The 16,648-nt window shown below is 43.2% G+C and overlaps 1 protein-coding gene across 1 annotated transcript in view; it reads right to left on the bottom strand.

Annotated features, from left to right (window-relative positions):
* Positions 1 to 16,648, bottom strand: part of zc3h18 (zinc finger CCCH-type containing 18) — a 43,105-nt gene that overhangs the window by 8,749 nt on the left and 17,708 nt on the right. Inside the window, 3 exon segments of the mRNA XM_071203438.1 lie at positions 11,684 to 11,962; positions 12,280 to 12,372; positions 15,711 to 15,836. Coding sequence (XP_071059539.1) covers positions 11,684 to 11,962; positions 12,280 to 12,372; positions 15,711 to 15,836 — 498 coding nt within the window.

Below are 16,648 nucleotides of genomic sequence, written 5' to 3'. Positions count from 1 at the left end.
CAAAAACACATCAATTGAGTATATTGTGTCAGAATGCACTGCCTCACATGATCCCATATGTAAAGAGAATAAAGACTTGCTGTGAAAAGAAAGGGGATTCTGGATGTGAACATGTTTGTGGGTACAGTTCAACATGGGTTGTCTATTCTTCCCTTGGAATTGTGTGGGGATGAGATTTGAAGTCTCACCAGCAGTATTTCAACTACTGTAACAATGTTTACCGTTGCTTGGCAACATCTTCAGCTGCTCCGGTTAGTCTCTCATCACCAATATGCTTCTTTCTGCTTTACTTCAGATATTTCTTGTTTCAGTTAACATCGAGTTCAATGCTGCAGTTGGTTGGAGTTCCTGCCTCTTGCTGCCTTAAAAGGTGGGGTATGTAATTTATTTCAGAAACACTTTTTGTTATATTCCATGGAATGCTCTTAACATCCCGGTAGCAATGAATACATTAAATGCTTTGACAATAAATCCATACAATAACGTCATCTCTGGAAGCCGTGGCACTGTAAAAAGCACGACCAATCATCTGAGCCGGCCCGGCTAAAGTAACTGGATGGCCTACCTGCCTGTCAGCCTTCCATCTGGGCACAAACTGATCTCGTGCCCTCATTGGTCATGTGTGCGTCCGTGTGTGTTGGAGGAGGGGCTCTGTGAGGAAGTCTGAAGGAAGGGGCAGATTTTTTCCGGCTGTGTACTTTCAAATTCTAGCGCACTCGAGCTGGTTTCTCCATTCTTACCTACCCCACCTTTAAAAAGTCAAATGTGTAAGTAAGTACATTATAATCCAGTCCATAGATTCATAATTGTATCCAGCAACAATGTCTTGGTATGTGTGCCTTTTGCCATTATTAACGAATATCATCAAAGCTGTTTTGCAAATGAAATGCTTTACAAGTCAAATACCATCTCACCGTTGTATTCCACCACCAACCAGTCAAGTTGATGCTAAAGTTGAAACTGCCATTAGTAGCCTATGTATTCTTATGATGTGGCCAAAAGGTGTTTTGTGAGTCACAGTCCACCTTGCCATTTACACCCCTCCAAATACTAATTAGTTTATCCATGTCCAAGTTGGAATTTGTGCCAAATTTGAAGAAATCCTTCCAATTTGTTCATGTGGTTTAAGGATTATGAGTAAGGTCACAGTGACCCTGACCTTTGATCACCAAAATCACTTCATTCTCAAGTCAAACCGCACATCTAATGAGATCCCCTCAAGGCATTTCTGAGATTTCACCATTAATAAGAATGGGATGTAAAAAGTCCCATGTGGCCGACAGACAAACCGCCTGCGGTGGAAGGATCAGAATAAATGCACACAGATGCAATAAATGGTCATCAACATCTCTAGAAAAAGGCGCTTTTTTCTCGCAAACTGCTGTTTTGATGACATAACGGTGGTTAACGGCGAGTACCTGGATTTTCTGGATCCGGAGCGTGAGCGAGATAGGGAGTTGGAGGAATGATCTGGATCTGGAGCTAGAACCAGAATAACTGCTTCCACTAACACTTCCACTCACAGTTCGCCTGGAAGAGACAGACACTGAAGTGAGAACCCGGGAAGTAGTTCTTATCAAATCAAAACCAGGGTCTACTACCCATCTCTTTGTTCAGATATGATTACACATATCGGAAGGTTTTGATACCAAATGTCTTTACAAATAAAAGGAATAACTCGGCCACACTCAGGTCCCTGCTACTCGCGGTCAGAAACATCTGAAACACTAAGGTATATTAGTCCCAAACCACTGGTCTATAGAAGAGCGTGGATGTTTTTAACAGAGGTCGTTTTGCTGTCAGTGAAGTTATTGGTGTTCCAAGTTAACATTCATTTGTAGAACTTGTGAGAAAATAAACGTACAACTTTTATCCTCTATCATTTAATAATAACACGGCTAAACCACTGTACAAGAAAAACCTATGGAAAGTTAATTTCAACAATGTGTGTTTCCATTTCAACATGCTGACACTGTCAGGTTACAGTGTCAGTGTAAAGGTAAAACGGCACACACCAGGCACATCGGTTGTTGCTAGTGTTTAACCACAGAAGATGGATTTATGTTAGTATATCAAGCATCCATGACTTCATCCAGTCCGTAGACATAGCCTTAGTGTATCCATATTTCACATCATTTTAGGCAGGAGAAATAACCACTTCCCATATCTGATCAGTTTATCCAAATAATGCCTATTTGTTTATTTGCTGGGTGCCATAACTTATGGCCGTCTTGCTTGAGTATACTTTAGGGTTAACAGTCCGCTAGTAAAATATGACTCCATTTAGTGCGAAGTACTTTGTAGTACATGCACATTGAGTAGGTAGACAGTATTATACTGGGAACCACTCAAATACTTCAAATATCTTCATAATAATACTCCATCCCACTTCTCAGGCCAGTAACAGGTATTAATATATATATATATATATATATATATAATATACATGTCAATCAGAAGGACGTGGTTTATAAACAGAATAACCAATAGGTGTAGGAACTGGTTTTCCAGGACAGTTTCGGTGGTGAGACCAATTCAGCCTACACACACACACCCACACACACAACCACACAACCACACAAACCCCCACCCACCCACAGGCAGAGTAGAAAACAGCCGCACACATCCTTACTGTTCTTTCCTGCCCTTTAACGGCTCTTCCTCTTGTCTGTGGTTTCTCGCTGTCACACATATGTATGCGTTTGTACTTATCTTTCCCCGGGCTATCCACCCACTCCCACTCACATACCAATCTCTTTGGTCTTCCCCAAACATACACAACAGGGATACACCTGTAGTGTCCTTTTATACCATACACAAACACAGACTCAACTATGCAAATCTGAACGGGGTTGGGAAATCCAGTTCTGCTTATTGCAAATGTATCTTTACAAAGCAATCCACTGACTACATCATTCCTTACAAATGTCACCTGGGAAACAAACATGTAGGAAGGTCAACCTTCTCCCACTCCCAAACACGACCCCTGAACAAAGCAAAGCATCATAACAGTTTTAACTCGGCTCACACACTTTTTTTTGAAAGAAATTCTAACAAGGTTTTCAATCGGACGGGACAAAGACACAATAAATCTCTCAGACCATTTTATTATTAAGCTGCCTCTTAAAGTAAAACGTAAGTGGCTAGATAAACGATTGTGTGCTCTTATATAAAAGGTTTTTGCAATATCAAACAAATACATCTATAATACTTTTGCTCATATAGACATGATGACAATGCTGTGATGCTCACAATCAGAGCAGCGAGCCACCTTCACGAGCCTTTCTAAGCAAACCTACTACAGACAGCTATGGCGCACATAGCGCTCCAGAAAACAATCCTCCAACACTGAAGATGTTTATTCTAGTCGAGTTACTTACAACAGTTACAATAGTGAGTCGGCTGCCAACAAAAAAGGGTTGTTTTTCTATTAACTGGTTTGCAATAAGAATTAAGAATACCTCAAACGGTTTTGTCTAAAACAGATCACCATGGACGGGACAGTAGCATTTGAGTCTGCACTAGGGCTGCCACTGCAGTGCCTTAACACTCGGGAATAATCTGGAAACTTGAACACATACAAAACATAATAAACACAAATTAATCACAATACCATGTTCCGACCCCAACTTCCTGCGCACATGTTTACCAGGAATTCCATGGCAATGAAAAAGAAAAGTGGTACTAGCTCACTGACTGGAGACCACTGGGCATCAGAACCATCACTGCCGTGGCGTATCCGAACACCTGATCTATGACGAATGTTCTGCACCCCTTCGCTTTAGGTGTGACAGAAGGTAGACATTTTGCTGAAGCATGCGCCAGTTTCCTGAAGTTGCACAGGAGACAGCAGACAGGGTCAGCCCTGCAGGAGCAGATAGTTTGCAGAAAATAGTGCCACCGAGAATACTATCATACAAGTGCATGTGTAGCGCAACAGACAGCGGGGAATCACAGAATGTTAAGAAATTCATGCCAATAATTCAGAAATCAAAAAACAAAGCAGCGACCCTACGGCTCCCAGTCCAAGCCTCTACTGACCGAGTCCTTCCCAGGAGAGCGATGCACACCCACCCGACCATACACATGATGTCAAATCAAACGTAATTCATCACACCAGGCCACCTTTTTCCATTGCTCCAGTTCTGATGCTCTCGTGTCCATTGTAGGTTCTTTGGGCGGTGGACGGGAGTCAGCATGGGCCCCCTGACGGTCTGCAGCTACACAGCCCCATACACACGTACTGCAAAGCACTGTGGCAGCTTTCCATCAGAGCCAGCATTAACCCTTTCAGCCATTTGAGCTACAGTAGCTCGTCTGTTGGGTCGGACCACACGGGCCAGCCTTCGCTCTCCACGCCCATCAAGGAGCCTTGGTTGCCCATGACCCTGTTGCCGGTTCTCCTTCCTTGGACGACTCTCGGTAGGTACTGACCACTGCAGACCGGAAACACCCCACAAGAGCTGCCGTTTTGGAGCCGCTCTGACCCAGTTGTATCGTCATCACAATGTAGCCCTTGTCAAAGTTCCTCACAACGCTTTCGCATTTTTCCTGCTTCCAACACATCAGCTTTGAAGACAGTGAAGAAGTGTTCACTCGCTGTCTCTCATATCCCACCCACTGACAGGTGCCATTGTAACCAGATAATCAATGTTATTCACCTCACCCGTCAGTGGTCATAATGTTATGGCTGATCGGTGTATATGTTGGTCGTTATAACCCTAAGACCGATGTTACGCTAGTAGTTAAGATACATATATAGATAATAGGTCTTAGGACAACGCTCCATTTTACAAGTGTCAAACTTTAAACTGTAAGACATGCTTAATAAAAAGTTGATAAGCTTTCAAGAAATCGTAAAAAATAAATAGAAAGTGGCTGTACCTTAACCAACGTTGTCCAATCTGGACTAAACTTGTCATGCCGGTGGACATTCACACGTCAATAGTACTAAGCATGATTCAGAGCAACACTTACAGGCAAAAGGAAACAACACCTATCGAACTTAACAAAGTTATCAGAGCCCAGAGGTGGGACCAAGTCATTGTTTTGCAAGTCCAAGTCAAGTCTCAAGTCTTTGCGCTCAAGTCCAAGTCAAGTCTCTGCGCTCAAGTCCAAGTCAAGTCTCTGCGCTCAAGTCCAAGTCAAGTCTCAAGTCAGGTTGGGCAAGTTCAAGTCAAGTCCAAGTCCTAAACGTTGACAAAACGAGTCTTAAACAAGTCATTATGTGCTTTTCACCAAATGTAATGACATCGATCAACAGAATAATACTTCATAATCAAACCGCTCTTTATTAGCCACATTAATAATTTAATAATCCATTTTCTCTCTGCTGGTAAAGTAACGTGTGTTCTTCTATTTTAAGAGGGATCAGTAAGGTAAGGCTACCGTGACGGTTTGATTCAGAAGGAGTTTAATGTATAAGATCCCTGATGTTGAGGTGACCAGAATGTTTATTTCCACTGTGTACAACATGTTGTGAGGGACCCACTATCTATCTTTATGCCAGGGATAATGTGCAGCGAGGCGGGCTCTATGGGGAAGAGAATACCTGAATCTGGTGCATCTCTGCAGGTGGTACTTTAATTATATTTTGATGCTAATACTCTTCTACTTTTACTTGTAACATTTTGAATGCAGGACTTTTTATTGTAACCGAGTATTCCTACACTCTGGTGCTTTTACTCAAGATCTGAACTTCTACCTCCTCTGGCAACACATCCCGAGTGGTTACCAAAACAAAAGCCTGCTCTGAAGGTTATTTTCCTTTTACAAATCCTGCACTCAGCTTTGCTTTCTCCAGTATCACTGAAAAGCAGCAGATGCTGCTTCTTTTTTCCGTTTTTGCTCATTTCTTGACTTTTCCCGACGCGCTTGCATTTAAATCCGTCTCCCCGTCACTCTGTGCAGCTGGCCTGTACCACTACACCTGCTGTGCCCCCCACCCTTCTTTCACATAATGGTATGGTTCTAGTGTGTCCTCGCATATGATTGGCCGCATGGTGGCCCAGCTAAATAAAGTCCCGCCCCTGCCTGCAAGGATTCTCAGCAAGAGTAGGAGCGGCTGAAGATTCTGCTCTCCCCGGCGGGAGTCTGCTCTTCTAGCGGCAGCTCGCGATCGGCGTGTTGGAGACCCCTGAATTAAAGTATCAAGTCACCTCAAGTCAGAAGGCTCAAGTCCAAGTCAAGTCCCGAGTCATTGGTGTTCAAGTCCAAGTCGAGTCGCAAGTGTTTTGTGATTTTGTCAAGTCGAGTCTCAAGTCATCAAATTGGTGACTCGAGTCCAAGTTACGTGACTCGAGTCCACAGCCATCTTTAAGGTATTGTCTAAAGACGTGCAGGAGGAACAATTGTGAAGCCATTTGGTTTTAAAGCCTCGACCGTGGGGTAGCGTTCTTCGCCCAGAAACAGCAAGTTGTTGAAACTTGAGCATACATTCTCCCATCTTCTTCCAACTGCCTGATCATTAGGAATCCAGGCCTGACATCATCCCCACACAAATATTGAGTCAAAGTCCTAGCTAAACACACTTGAAGAAGGAAATATTAGGCCATCTACTACACAGAGTAATGTACTCCTTTATGTAGTGTCCAGTTGTCGTAACAAGCCCGCTGCTGACATATGTGGGGCAGCGATGTTTTTATTGCTGATGCAACTTTAATTAGTATTATAACCAGGGGTGCACACAGCTGGTGTGCATGCGTGGCAAAAATCTGAAATGCATAACTTCACTTTTGTCACTGCGCGCCTTTGCGTACCTGGTAGGTCATCAAAAACAAAATACATATTTCGTCCACACTTTTGTGTCAACATTCAATTGAGTCAATTAGTAGACATGTCCAAAAAAACAAAATACATTAGGCAGCCACTCTGGCGTTTTGCTCCCTGCAAAAAATCTCCGGACTATTGGACTGATGGAACTAAGCCGAGCCGCACAGGCCTTAACGGACCTGTGAAGCCTTACAGGAGGCAGAGGCTTAGATAGGGTACATGCAGGAATCCTGAAGTCAAATGTAATACCTTTTAAGACCTTTTTTAAGACGCTTCCCATACATTTTAAGACCTCATCGCAACTTGGAGTTCTAACCGGTTACATTGGCGACACTTTACCTCACATTTACTATATGATTGTAAGATAGCTCAACTAAACAGAGTGCAGACAGACGACTGAAGCCTCCTCTCCACATGAACTTCAACCTCTCTGTGAAGGTCAGGTTTAATGCAGTATGCTGCTTTGTTGCTTCTGTACTCTGTGCTCTTTCATTCCAGTAAAACCATCAGAAACCAGTAGAAACCAGTATTTGACCAATAAACAAAACAATTGACAAAACTTTGAACTATGAAATATATTAAACTTCATGAGCTTCAGCGGTAATGCCATATAGGAGCTCCCTCACAAATACCCAGGGGTTAAATTGGGCTGGGGCTGTCCGGGGCGAAGCCCGGCACATAGGACGATGCTCTGACGTCATCACCCTCACACATTTGTCATATGTTTACAAAAAAACGATATATATGTTAAGACTTTTCTCGTTCTTAATATAGACTACATTTAGGGTCGATATGTGTTGACCTTACTTTAAAATAGCAGATCTCTGAGACCGGATATAGTTTGGCTTAGACCCCGGCCCCACGAGGACGCATACAGTACAGTAAAACGCAAATGCAAAAAGTCTTCCGTTCACACGCATTCGATTCATTAACGTGTCTGTTCACACTAGACCGCTGGAAATGCTGGAAACGCTGGAGTACATATGCCAGGCCTGTAAGTGGCGCTGCTGCCGCCACAAAATACACCAAAAGCAGCGAAGAAGACCCCGGAGCATGGTTGTCATGGTTGTCCTTCTGTTTATTCTCCGCGGTGGACGGCGTGTTCTCCTGCTGTATATCTCTCAGGTAGTCCACCAGCAGATAAACAACCCCCCCCCCGCATTTTATGGCACGCTATGCATGGGGCCGCCTTGAGGGGGTTTCCCGACATGTTGTTTCAGTAAATTAAAGGGTGTTTCATGTTGTCGTTGCTGTGGACCTTCTCAATACCTTGGAAAATGCCGTTTAATACTTTTTAATAGCCTTAATTTTCGCTAAATTGATTTATCAACTTTTAATACTTTTTAAGACCCCGCGGACCCCCTGTTAGATCACCGGACGACTCAGTTGTTCACCGTGTGCACAGACGGGGTTGTTGTTAACGTCGGTATGTATGAACAACATACGTCAAATGGCTGCGGAGGGAGACTCCCCCTGAGCACATTCTGTGCCCCGCGCATACACTGGAGAACTGTGCAAAATCAGCTGATCGCAAAGTTCACTGTCAAGCTGCTGCTGCAGTTTCATTTACAACAAGGTGGAGCAAAACCGAACACACAGGTGCAAACTTACCCAGGGTGTTAATTAGGGTTGGGTATCGTTTGAATCTCCACGATTCTGATTCCGATTCTACTTTTCGATTCCGGTTCTTAACGGTTCTCGATTCCGGTTCTTTGAGGGGCAGGGTAAAAAAATGATACATGCTTCTTCCACCAAAAAAATTACATTTATTCGAGAAACTTTTACACAGGTTAGTTTAAAGTAATATTCACATTAATCAGTCTGTTTGGATTCACTGCTATGTAACTGTAACCTGAGAACCCCTGAAGCTACAACAGTCAACTTTTAAAGGAACCCCCCCCCCATTTAAAAACAGTTCTTGTTGAGAAAAACAAGCATATCTGCCTCTCAGGCATACCGGGAAGAAATGTTTGAACATTTTAAAGCAAAATGCTTCAATCTGGTGCACTTTAAGCAGAATGACTAGAGACTAGATCTAGGGGGTACAACTCTAAACACCCATATGAAAAAGATCGGTTTACATTTGAATAATTAAATAAGTATGTGAGCATAACCAATAACCTACCATAGCCAATAACAAATACATGTAACGTATTTTATGTTTGTTGTTCATTCATATCTTATTTTACTATTTTATTTATGCATATTTTTGTATCTCTCCAGTTTAAAACGATATGTCTGGTTTACTGTCCTATAGTATACATTGGAATGATTTCAAACCTGTTTTATCCCAATCATTATAAAGGAGAGCCTTGGAAATATGTGTTTACGTAAAGATCAAACCGTTTGAGACCCACTGAGATAACTGACTAAAGTGAACTATCTAAACACTGAGAGTCCTTTACCTCACTGAGCTGAAGTTATCACCAGATGCTAATAACAACAGTGCCCTCCCTTTCTCCCTCGCCCCCACGCTCGCGGTTGCCAGATAAGCCAACATCCACCATTTTCATCACTTGCAGCGCCCATCGTACAGGGCGAATGAAACGTGTAACCGGGGTGAAAAGGGTGTTACATTTACTTAATTATGAATGTTGTTACATCAAGGCCGAACATTAGGATGAGCACCAACGGTCAAAACATTTTGTTTCCTCCCAGAGCTGTCAGCGCAGCGCCTCCACAGATCTGGCGCCCTAGGCGAACATCTATAACGCCCTGGTCTCAGGTTACGCTGTAGGAAGTACTTGTACAACCGCAATGTGTGGGTTGTTGTCGTTGTACTATGGGTACAACGCTACACTTTGGGTACAATGCTACACTTTGGGTACAATGCTACACTTTGGGTACAATGCTACACTTTGGGTACAATGCTACACTTTGGGTACAATGCTACACTTTGGGTACAATGCTACACTTTGGGTACAATGCTACACTTTGGGTACAATGCTACACTTTGGGTACAACGCTACACTTTGGGTACAATGCTACACTTTGGGTACAATGCTACACTTTGGGTACAACGCTACACTTTGGGTACAATGGTACAATGCTACACTTTGGGTACAACGCTACACTTTGGGTACAACGCTACACTTTGGGTACAACGCTACACTTTGGGTACAATGCTACACTTTGGGTACAACGCTACACTTTGGGTACAACGCTACACTTTGGGTACAACGCTACACTTTGGGTACAACGCTACACTTTGGGTACAACGCTACACTTTGGGTACAACGCTACACTTTGGGTACAACGCTACACTTTGGGTACAACGCTACACTTTGGGTACAATGCTACACTTTGGGTACAACGCTACACTTTGGGTACAATGCTACACTTTGGGTACAATGCTACACTTTGGGTACAATGCTACACTTTGGGTACAACGCTACACTTTGGGTACAACGCTACACTTTGGGTACAACGCTACACTTTGGGTACAATGCTACACTTTGGGTACAATGCTACACTTTGGGTACAACGGTACACTTTGGGTACAATGCTACACTTTGGGTACAATGCTACACTTTGGGTACAATGGTACAATGCTACACTTTGGGTACAACGCTACACTTTGGGTACAACGCTACACTTTGGGTACAACGCTACACTTTGGGTACAATGCTACACTTTGGGTACAATGGTACAATGCTACACTTTGGGTACAATGGTACAATGCTACACTTTGGGTACAACGCTACACTTTGGGTACAACGCTACACTTTGGGTACAACGCTACACTTTGGGTACAACGCTACACTTTGGGTACAATGCTACACTTTGGGTACAATGGTACAATGCTACACTTTGGGTACAATGGTACAATGCTACACTTTGGGTACAACGCTACACTTTGGGTACAACGCTACACTTTGGGTACAACGCTACACTTTGGGTACAACGCTACACTTCCCGCCCCTTCGCAGTCATACAGGAGGCTACGGAGAGCGGCGAGAAACATTTCCTCAGGCATCGAAAAGCGGAACTGAAATTCACATTTCTAAATGATGCGTTGGAATCGAAATGTTGGAACCGGTACCCAACCCTAGTGTTAATGGAAGAGTTTGAAATCAGACAGAGGTGGAAGAAGTACTCCGCTCTTGTGTAGGAATTCATAATGTTTCTCAAGTAAAAGTAGAAAAGTAGTATCATCAACATATAGTTAAAGTACCAAAAGTAAAAGTAGTCATTGCTGCACAATGCAATTGGTCCATTTCAGAATAATATATATGATATGTTTTATAATGATTGATCATGAAAGTGTTCTCAAAGCTGGTAAAGGTGCAGCTAGTCTGAAGTACTTTGTAGACTGCAGGGTAGCTGGTGGATTTACTCCAGGTGGAACTAAAGTCTGATTTAACACTTGGTTATATTTACCATCATTCATCCACATCTGTGAAGTAACTAAAGGTATTAAATACATGTAATGGAGGAGAAGTACACCATGTACCTCTGAACTGTAGAGTAGAAGAACAAAGTAGCATCAAATAGAAATACCCAAGTAAAGTACAAATATCTCAAAATTGTACTTAAGTAGAGTACTTGAATAACTGTACTTAGTGACTTCAAGTCATGTGATCATTTCTTAGTATTTGATCCTTCAACTTGGCCTCAGGAAATGCAAGGACTGTTTTTGGCAACACGTTTTGGAGAAAGCATATCGGAGGCTTAAAAAGAGACAGGGAGGTGCATCTTCATCATCTTCATCATATACCATGCAAGAAGAGGAACTAGAGGACAGTGAAGGAGACACTGAGGAGGACAGTGAAGGAGACTGCACTTATTAACACCACGCTTCGTGTGGGGTGAGTACCAAACGCTGTCTCCTGGTACTCATCTGAGTAACTCACTAAGAAGTGATGTGCGCCCCTGGCCATAGCCTGACACGGCCTTACGGTGAGCCACTCACCTTCGTGGAGGATGTTGCTGACGCTCTTTTCGCCTCTCTTCCCTCGGAATGGGAGGTTTTCCAGGTTCTCTTGGAGGAGGGGGTCTCCCTACTCCCCCGCTGCCTGCCGCGCCCCCTGCTCCCCCAGTCTCCCGGGGATTGGTTGGAGGCTTCCCTCCCTCGGGCAAGGGTTTGGAAGGCCTGCCCTGCGGTCCACCAGGTGGAGGAGGACTGGGAGCCTTCTTCATGGTGGGCTTATCCCTGCGAGGAGGGGGCATGGCACCCGGCTTCAGCGGCATGCTTAGGGATGTAAAAGGCACTGTTTCAAGCATGCAGACAGTGATTGATAGTGTGCTAGAAACTAGCATGTCAGCAGAGTACATGCAATGCTTTAGCTAGTGATGAACAAATCATTAACGCAAATCAGAAAGCAGGATATAATGCAACGATGGAGAAAGCTACAACCACAGACTTGGTCTGCCTTGTTAGGACAATACATCACACGCAATGACAACATTATTTACTAACACTAACAAAGTGCACAGAAACAAAGACAGAAGCAAATCATATACTCCCGGTGGACAATGGCTCAAATGGATGAAGGTGCTGAGAGTTACCCTTTGGCTAGCGCAGGGGGGGGGTCGGCTTTGTTCTTAGCGGTCCTCTGTGCCGCTGGACTCGGTGACGGGGAGGTGGAGAATGATCGAGACCTGTAAGCCGTAAAGTAGTCATGAAATGTTGATATGCAGTTTCATTCAAGAACAACATGACTATAATTGCTTTCATCTATTGCATTATGTTGATGCATTTACATTTTCAAGTGTGAGCTGAACAATTCAAAAAAAGCAATGTTAGTTGGTTAGTTAGATCGATAGCTAAGCAATGTGCAAAACCACTTTCAAATGGATCTCACATTGCAGCCTAGCTCTGTCTGAAGGGGACGACACCCACCTCCACACGCTCCAAAGCACTAATATGGACACTACAGGTTTACAATCACTTATTTACTGAACCTAAACCTTATTTGGAATACTACCAAAGCCTTTGTCATCTCAGAGGCTTTGGAAATGATCTGTGGGTAGTTATCTCAACAAATACAAATGGATACAAAAGAGCTTAAAGGTATCACATCCAGATCCAACATGCTCATTTGCTGGTCGGCATTTTATTATAAAGCTTGGACAAAGCTAGGCTAGCTGTGTTTGCTTGCAGTCTTAATGATAAGCTCTAGGAAATATAAGTACATTGCAAATAAGCAAATAGTCAAAACATTCCGAGTGTTGACTCATTTCTTGCCAATACATCTTACATCCTGTTAGTTGGAATAACTAAGTCCAACACGCGGTCAACACTATTGTTTAAAGAGGTTAAGATTTGTATTAACTTGATTACAGGGTACATGCAGGAATCCTGAAGTCAAATGTAATACCTTTTAAGACCTTTTTTAAGACCCTTTCCATACATTTTAAGACCTCATCGCAACTTGGAGTTCTAACCGGTTACATTGGCGACACTTTACCTCACATTTACTATATGATTGTAAGATAGCTCAACTAAACAGAGTGCAGACAGACGACTGAAGCCTCCTCTCCACATGAACTTCAACCTCTCTGTGAAGGTCAGGTTTAATGCAGTATGCTGCTTTGTTGCTTCTGTACTCTGTGCTCTTTCATTCCAGTAAAACCATCAGAAACCAGTAGAAACCAGTATTTGACCAATAAACAAAACAATTGACAAAACTTTGAACTATGAAATATATTAAACTTCATGAGCTTCAGCGGGTAATGCCATATAGGAGCTCCCTCACAAATACCCAGGGGTTAAATTGGGCTGGGGCTGTCCGGGGCGAAGCCCGGCACATAGGACGATGCTCTGACGTCATCACCCTCACACATTTGTCATATGTTTACAAAAAACGATATATATGTTAAGACTTTTCTCGTTCTTAATATAGACTACATTTAGGGTCGATATGTGTTGACCTTACTTTAAAATAGCAGATCTCTGAGACCGGATATAGTTTGGCTTAGACCCCGGCCCCACGAGGACGCATACGGTAAAACGCATACGCAAAAAAGTCTTCCGTTCACACGCATTCGATTCGTCCGTTCACACTAGACCGCTGGAAACGCTGTAGTACATATGCCAGGCCTGTAAGTGGCGCTGCTGCCGCCACAAAATACACCAAAAGCAGCGAAGAAGATCCCGGAGCATGGTTGTCCTTCTGTTTATTCTCCGCGGTGGACGGCGTGTTCTCCTGCTGTATATCTCTCAGGTAGTCCACCAGCAGATAAACACCCCCCCCCCCCCGCATTTTATGGCATGCTATGCATGGGGCCGCCTTGAGGGGGTTTCCCGACATGTTGTTTCAGTAAATTAAAGGGTGTTTCATGTTGTCGTTGCTGTGGACCTTCTCAATACCTTGGAAAATGCCGTTTAATACTTTTTAATAGCCTTAATTTTCGCTAAATTGATTTATCAACTTTTAATACTTTTTAAGACCCCGCGGACCCCCTGTTAGATCACCGGACGACTCAGTTGTTAAAATTGAAAGTCGGGAAGTCAACCTTGAAGTTTAGCCTCAGTTGCAGCACCGTGCTGCTGGTGTGGCAGCCCAGGTGATGAGGGAGGGGTACATGTTGTTGGAATTTGAATACAATTCACCAGGAGAGTTTTCTTGACTATCATAACAAATTCCAGGGGTTGGAGCTTAAAATAAATGAATTTGAAAAAGTACATGGCACAAAGGACCACCCTATTGCACATCATCTTTCAAACACCTTTACTCTCTTCAGAGCAACACTCAAACTGTTGTATAGTCTGGGATCACAGACTCGGCCACTAATACTACATTTCCAGCACAGGGCCAGACTGGCCCCGATGCTATGAATGATAACTTTAGTTGTGTAACGCTGGTTCTCATAGTAGCATAAGTGAGATAACTCACCACAGCCCTTAGTGCTGGGCGGAACAAAATAGGTGCTTATCTTGTACAACGCTGCGTTGAAGCACAAGCTACTTAGGGGTGGGTCGATTACATCACAATCAGGATTGGCTTAATCAGGTTGATGCTTCTGAGGAATACGGAGGGAGGCCCACCCCATAGTGAAAAGTCTCACTCGTGCTACTGTGAGAACTGGAATTATGCAGAGCGGGCTTCGTGTAAAACACTGTATAAAAATGTCTGCAAGAAAAGGAGCAGTAGGGGAAGACTGCGTGGCTGTGTTTTTGCAAATCCAACAGCTAGGTGTACTAAAGCCGCGTTCACACTAGGGATGCCAGCAATTATTCGAATATTCGTTACAGTCTCCATAATCGAAAATTATTTTTAAAATTCGATTTTATTTATATATATTTTTTATTATTATTTATGTTTTATTTTTTTCCCTGGCTTAGTTTCAACCAAAATATAGACTAATGCTAATAATAGTATTAATAATTGTAAATAGCCATTGGTCACACCACCAGTTTGTTTTACTGTAAACTTGGAGGAAGCCAGCAGCCCTTCACTGCGCTGCGCTGCGATTGGCTGGGCGGATTGCAAACCTTGCCCCGTAAAACTCCCAAAAAGTTTTGTGAAGCCACCATTTTATTATCCTCACATTAGCCGCATTAGCATTAGCCCAGCGCAGAAACGCAGAGAGACTAACTTATGGCAACACAAAATAAAACATGTGAGCGGTGGAGATGAGGAGGTGTCGGCGTTCTGGCGATTTACTCGGAAGGCTTCAGTAGAAGCTGCTGGGAGTCCCAGCAGCTTCTACTGAAGCCTTCCCCACTCCGGGGACTTCCAGCCGGGGACTTTGGGCGGCAGTATACGCTATGAAGTGGTTTGCAGCCTGTCAGTAAACCCAGAGCAGAAGAAGAAGTGACGTCAGTGACTCATTTGCCTAATCCTCCCCCAGGGACTTATCCCGGTGTGAACGCGATCTGAACTTAGTTCATGAGAACTAAAGAGTTCTGATGAACCTTTGTGGGAAAAGTGCTACGGTGTGAATGCGCCTATTGATACACAGAGACCCACACAGCCACACAGACTGAGGTGTACCTGGAGCGGCTGCCACTGAAGGAGCTGCGCTGGGACGAGTGGCTGGAGTAGGAGCTGAACGAGGAAGAGCGGCTCCGGGAACGAGAGGACCCAGAGCCTGTGTAGGAGGACGAGTGAGACGAAGACCTGCAACAAACAAAGCACCCAGAAGATACATGAGCTGCTCCTTAAACAGATCGCACACTCTACACAAGTAAGTGGCAAACACACACTAGGCCTTTGAGCATTTTAAGATTTAGTATACAATGACAAAAACATGTTGATGAATAAATATAGTTATAGCCTTCAGATCATTGGCCTATAAATGTGAAATTAACTTTCGACCACAGGTAACACAGTTACATTATGTTGTCTATTATTAGATAGTTTAGCTAACGTTACATAAAGAAAATGGCTTTAAAACTGTGAGCAGCGTTGTTTATTTCTTGTAAGGTTTGTTTTGTAGTGGCACTGGCACTTCGTTCACTAAGGCTGCAGGTTACATTCAGCAAACCTCAACTCATAGCAAACTCTTGCATGCCATGGACGATCATTTGGAGAAATCCACTTCGGCCAAGAGAAAAAGGTGACGTACTGTAGCCTCCAAACATGACAAGAATAATAATGCTGCACTAAGAGTCAGGATATTTTAAACCCTGCTTCTTCTAATCGACTGTTACGATGACCACTTTGGTCCAGGATTAAACATCTCAACAGCTACTAGTTGGTTTGTCTTAAGATTTTTTTTTACAAGTTGCTTCATTAGCTGATGGTAGATACAGGTACATCTCAATCAATCAGAATATCATGGAAAAGTTGATTACTTTCACTAATACTATTTGAAACTCATACATTATATAGATTCATTTCACACAAAGTAAGTCATTTGTTTTTAATCTTGATGATTACAGCAAATGAAAACCCCAAATTCAGTATCTCAGAAAATGTGAATATTGTAA

Source organism: Pseudochaenichthys georgianus, chromosome 6 (assembly GCF_902827115.2).
Source record: "Pseudochaenichthys georgianus chromosome 6, fPseGeo1.2, whole genome shotgun sequence".
NCBI lineage: Eukaryota > Metazoa > Chordata > Actinopteri > Perciformes > Channichthyidae > Pseudochaenichthys > Pseudochaenichthys georgianus.
This window is presented reverse-complemented; position numbering and strand designations above follow the sequence as displayed.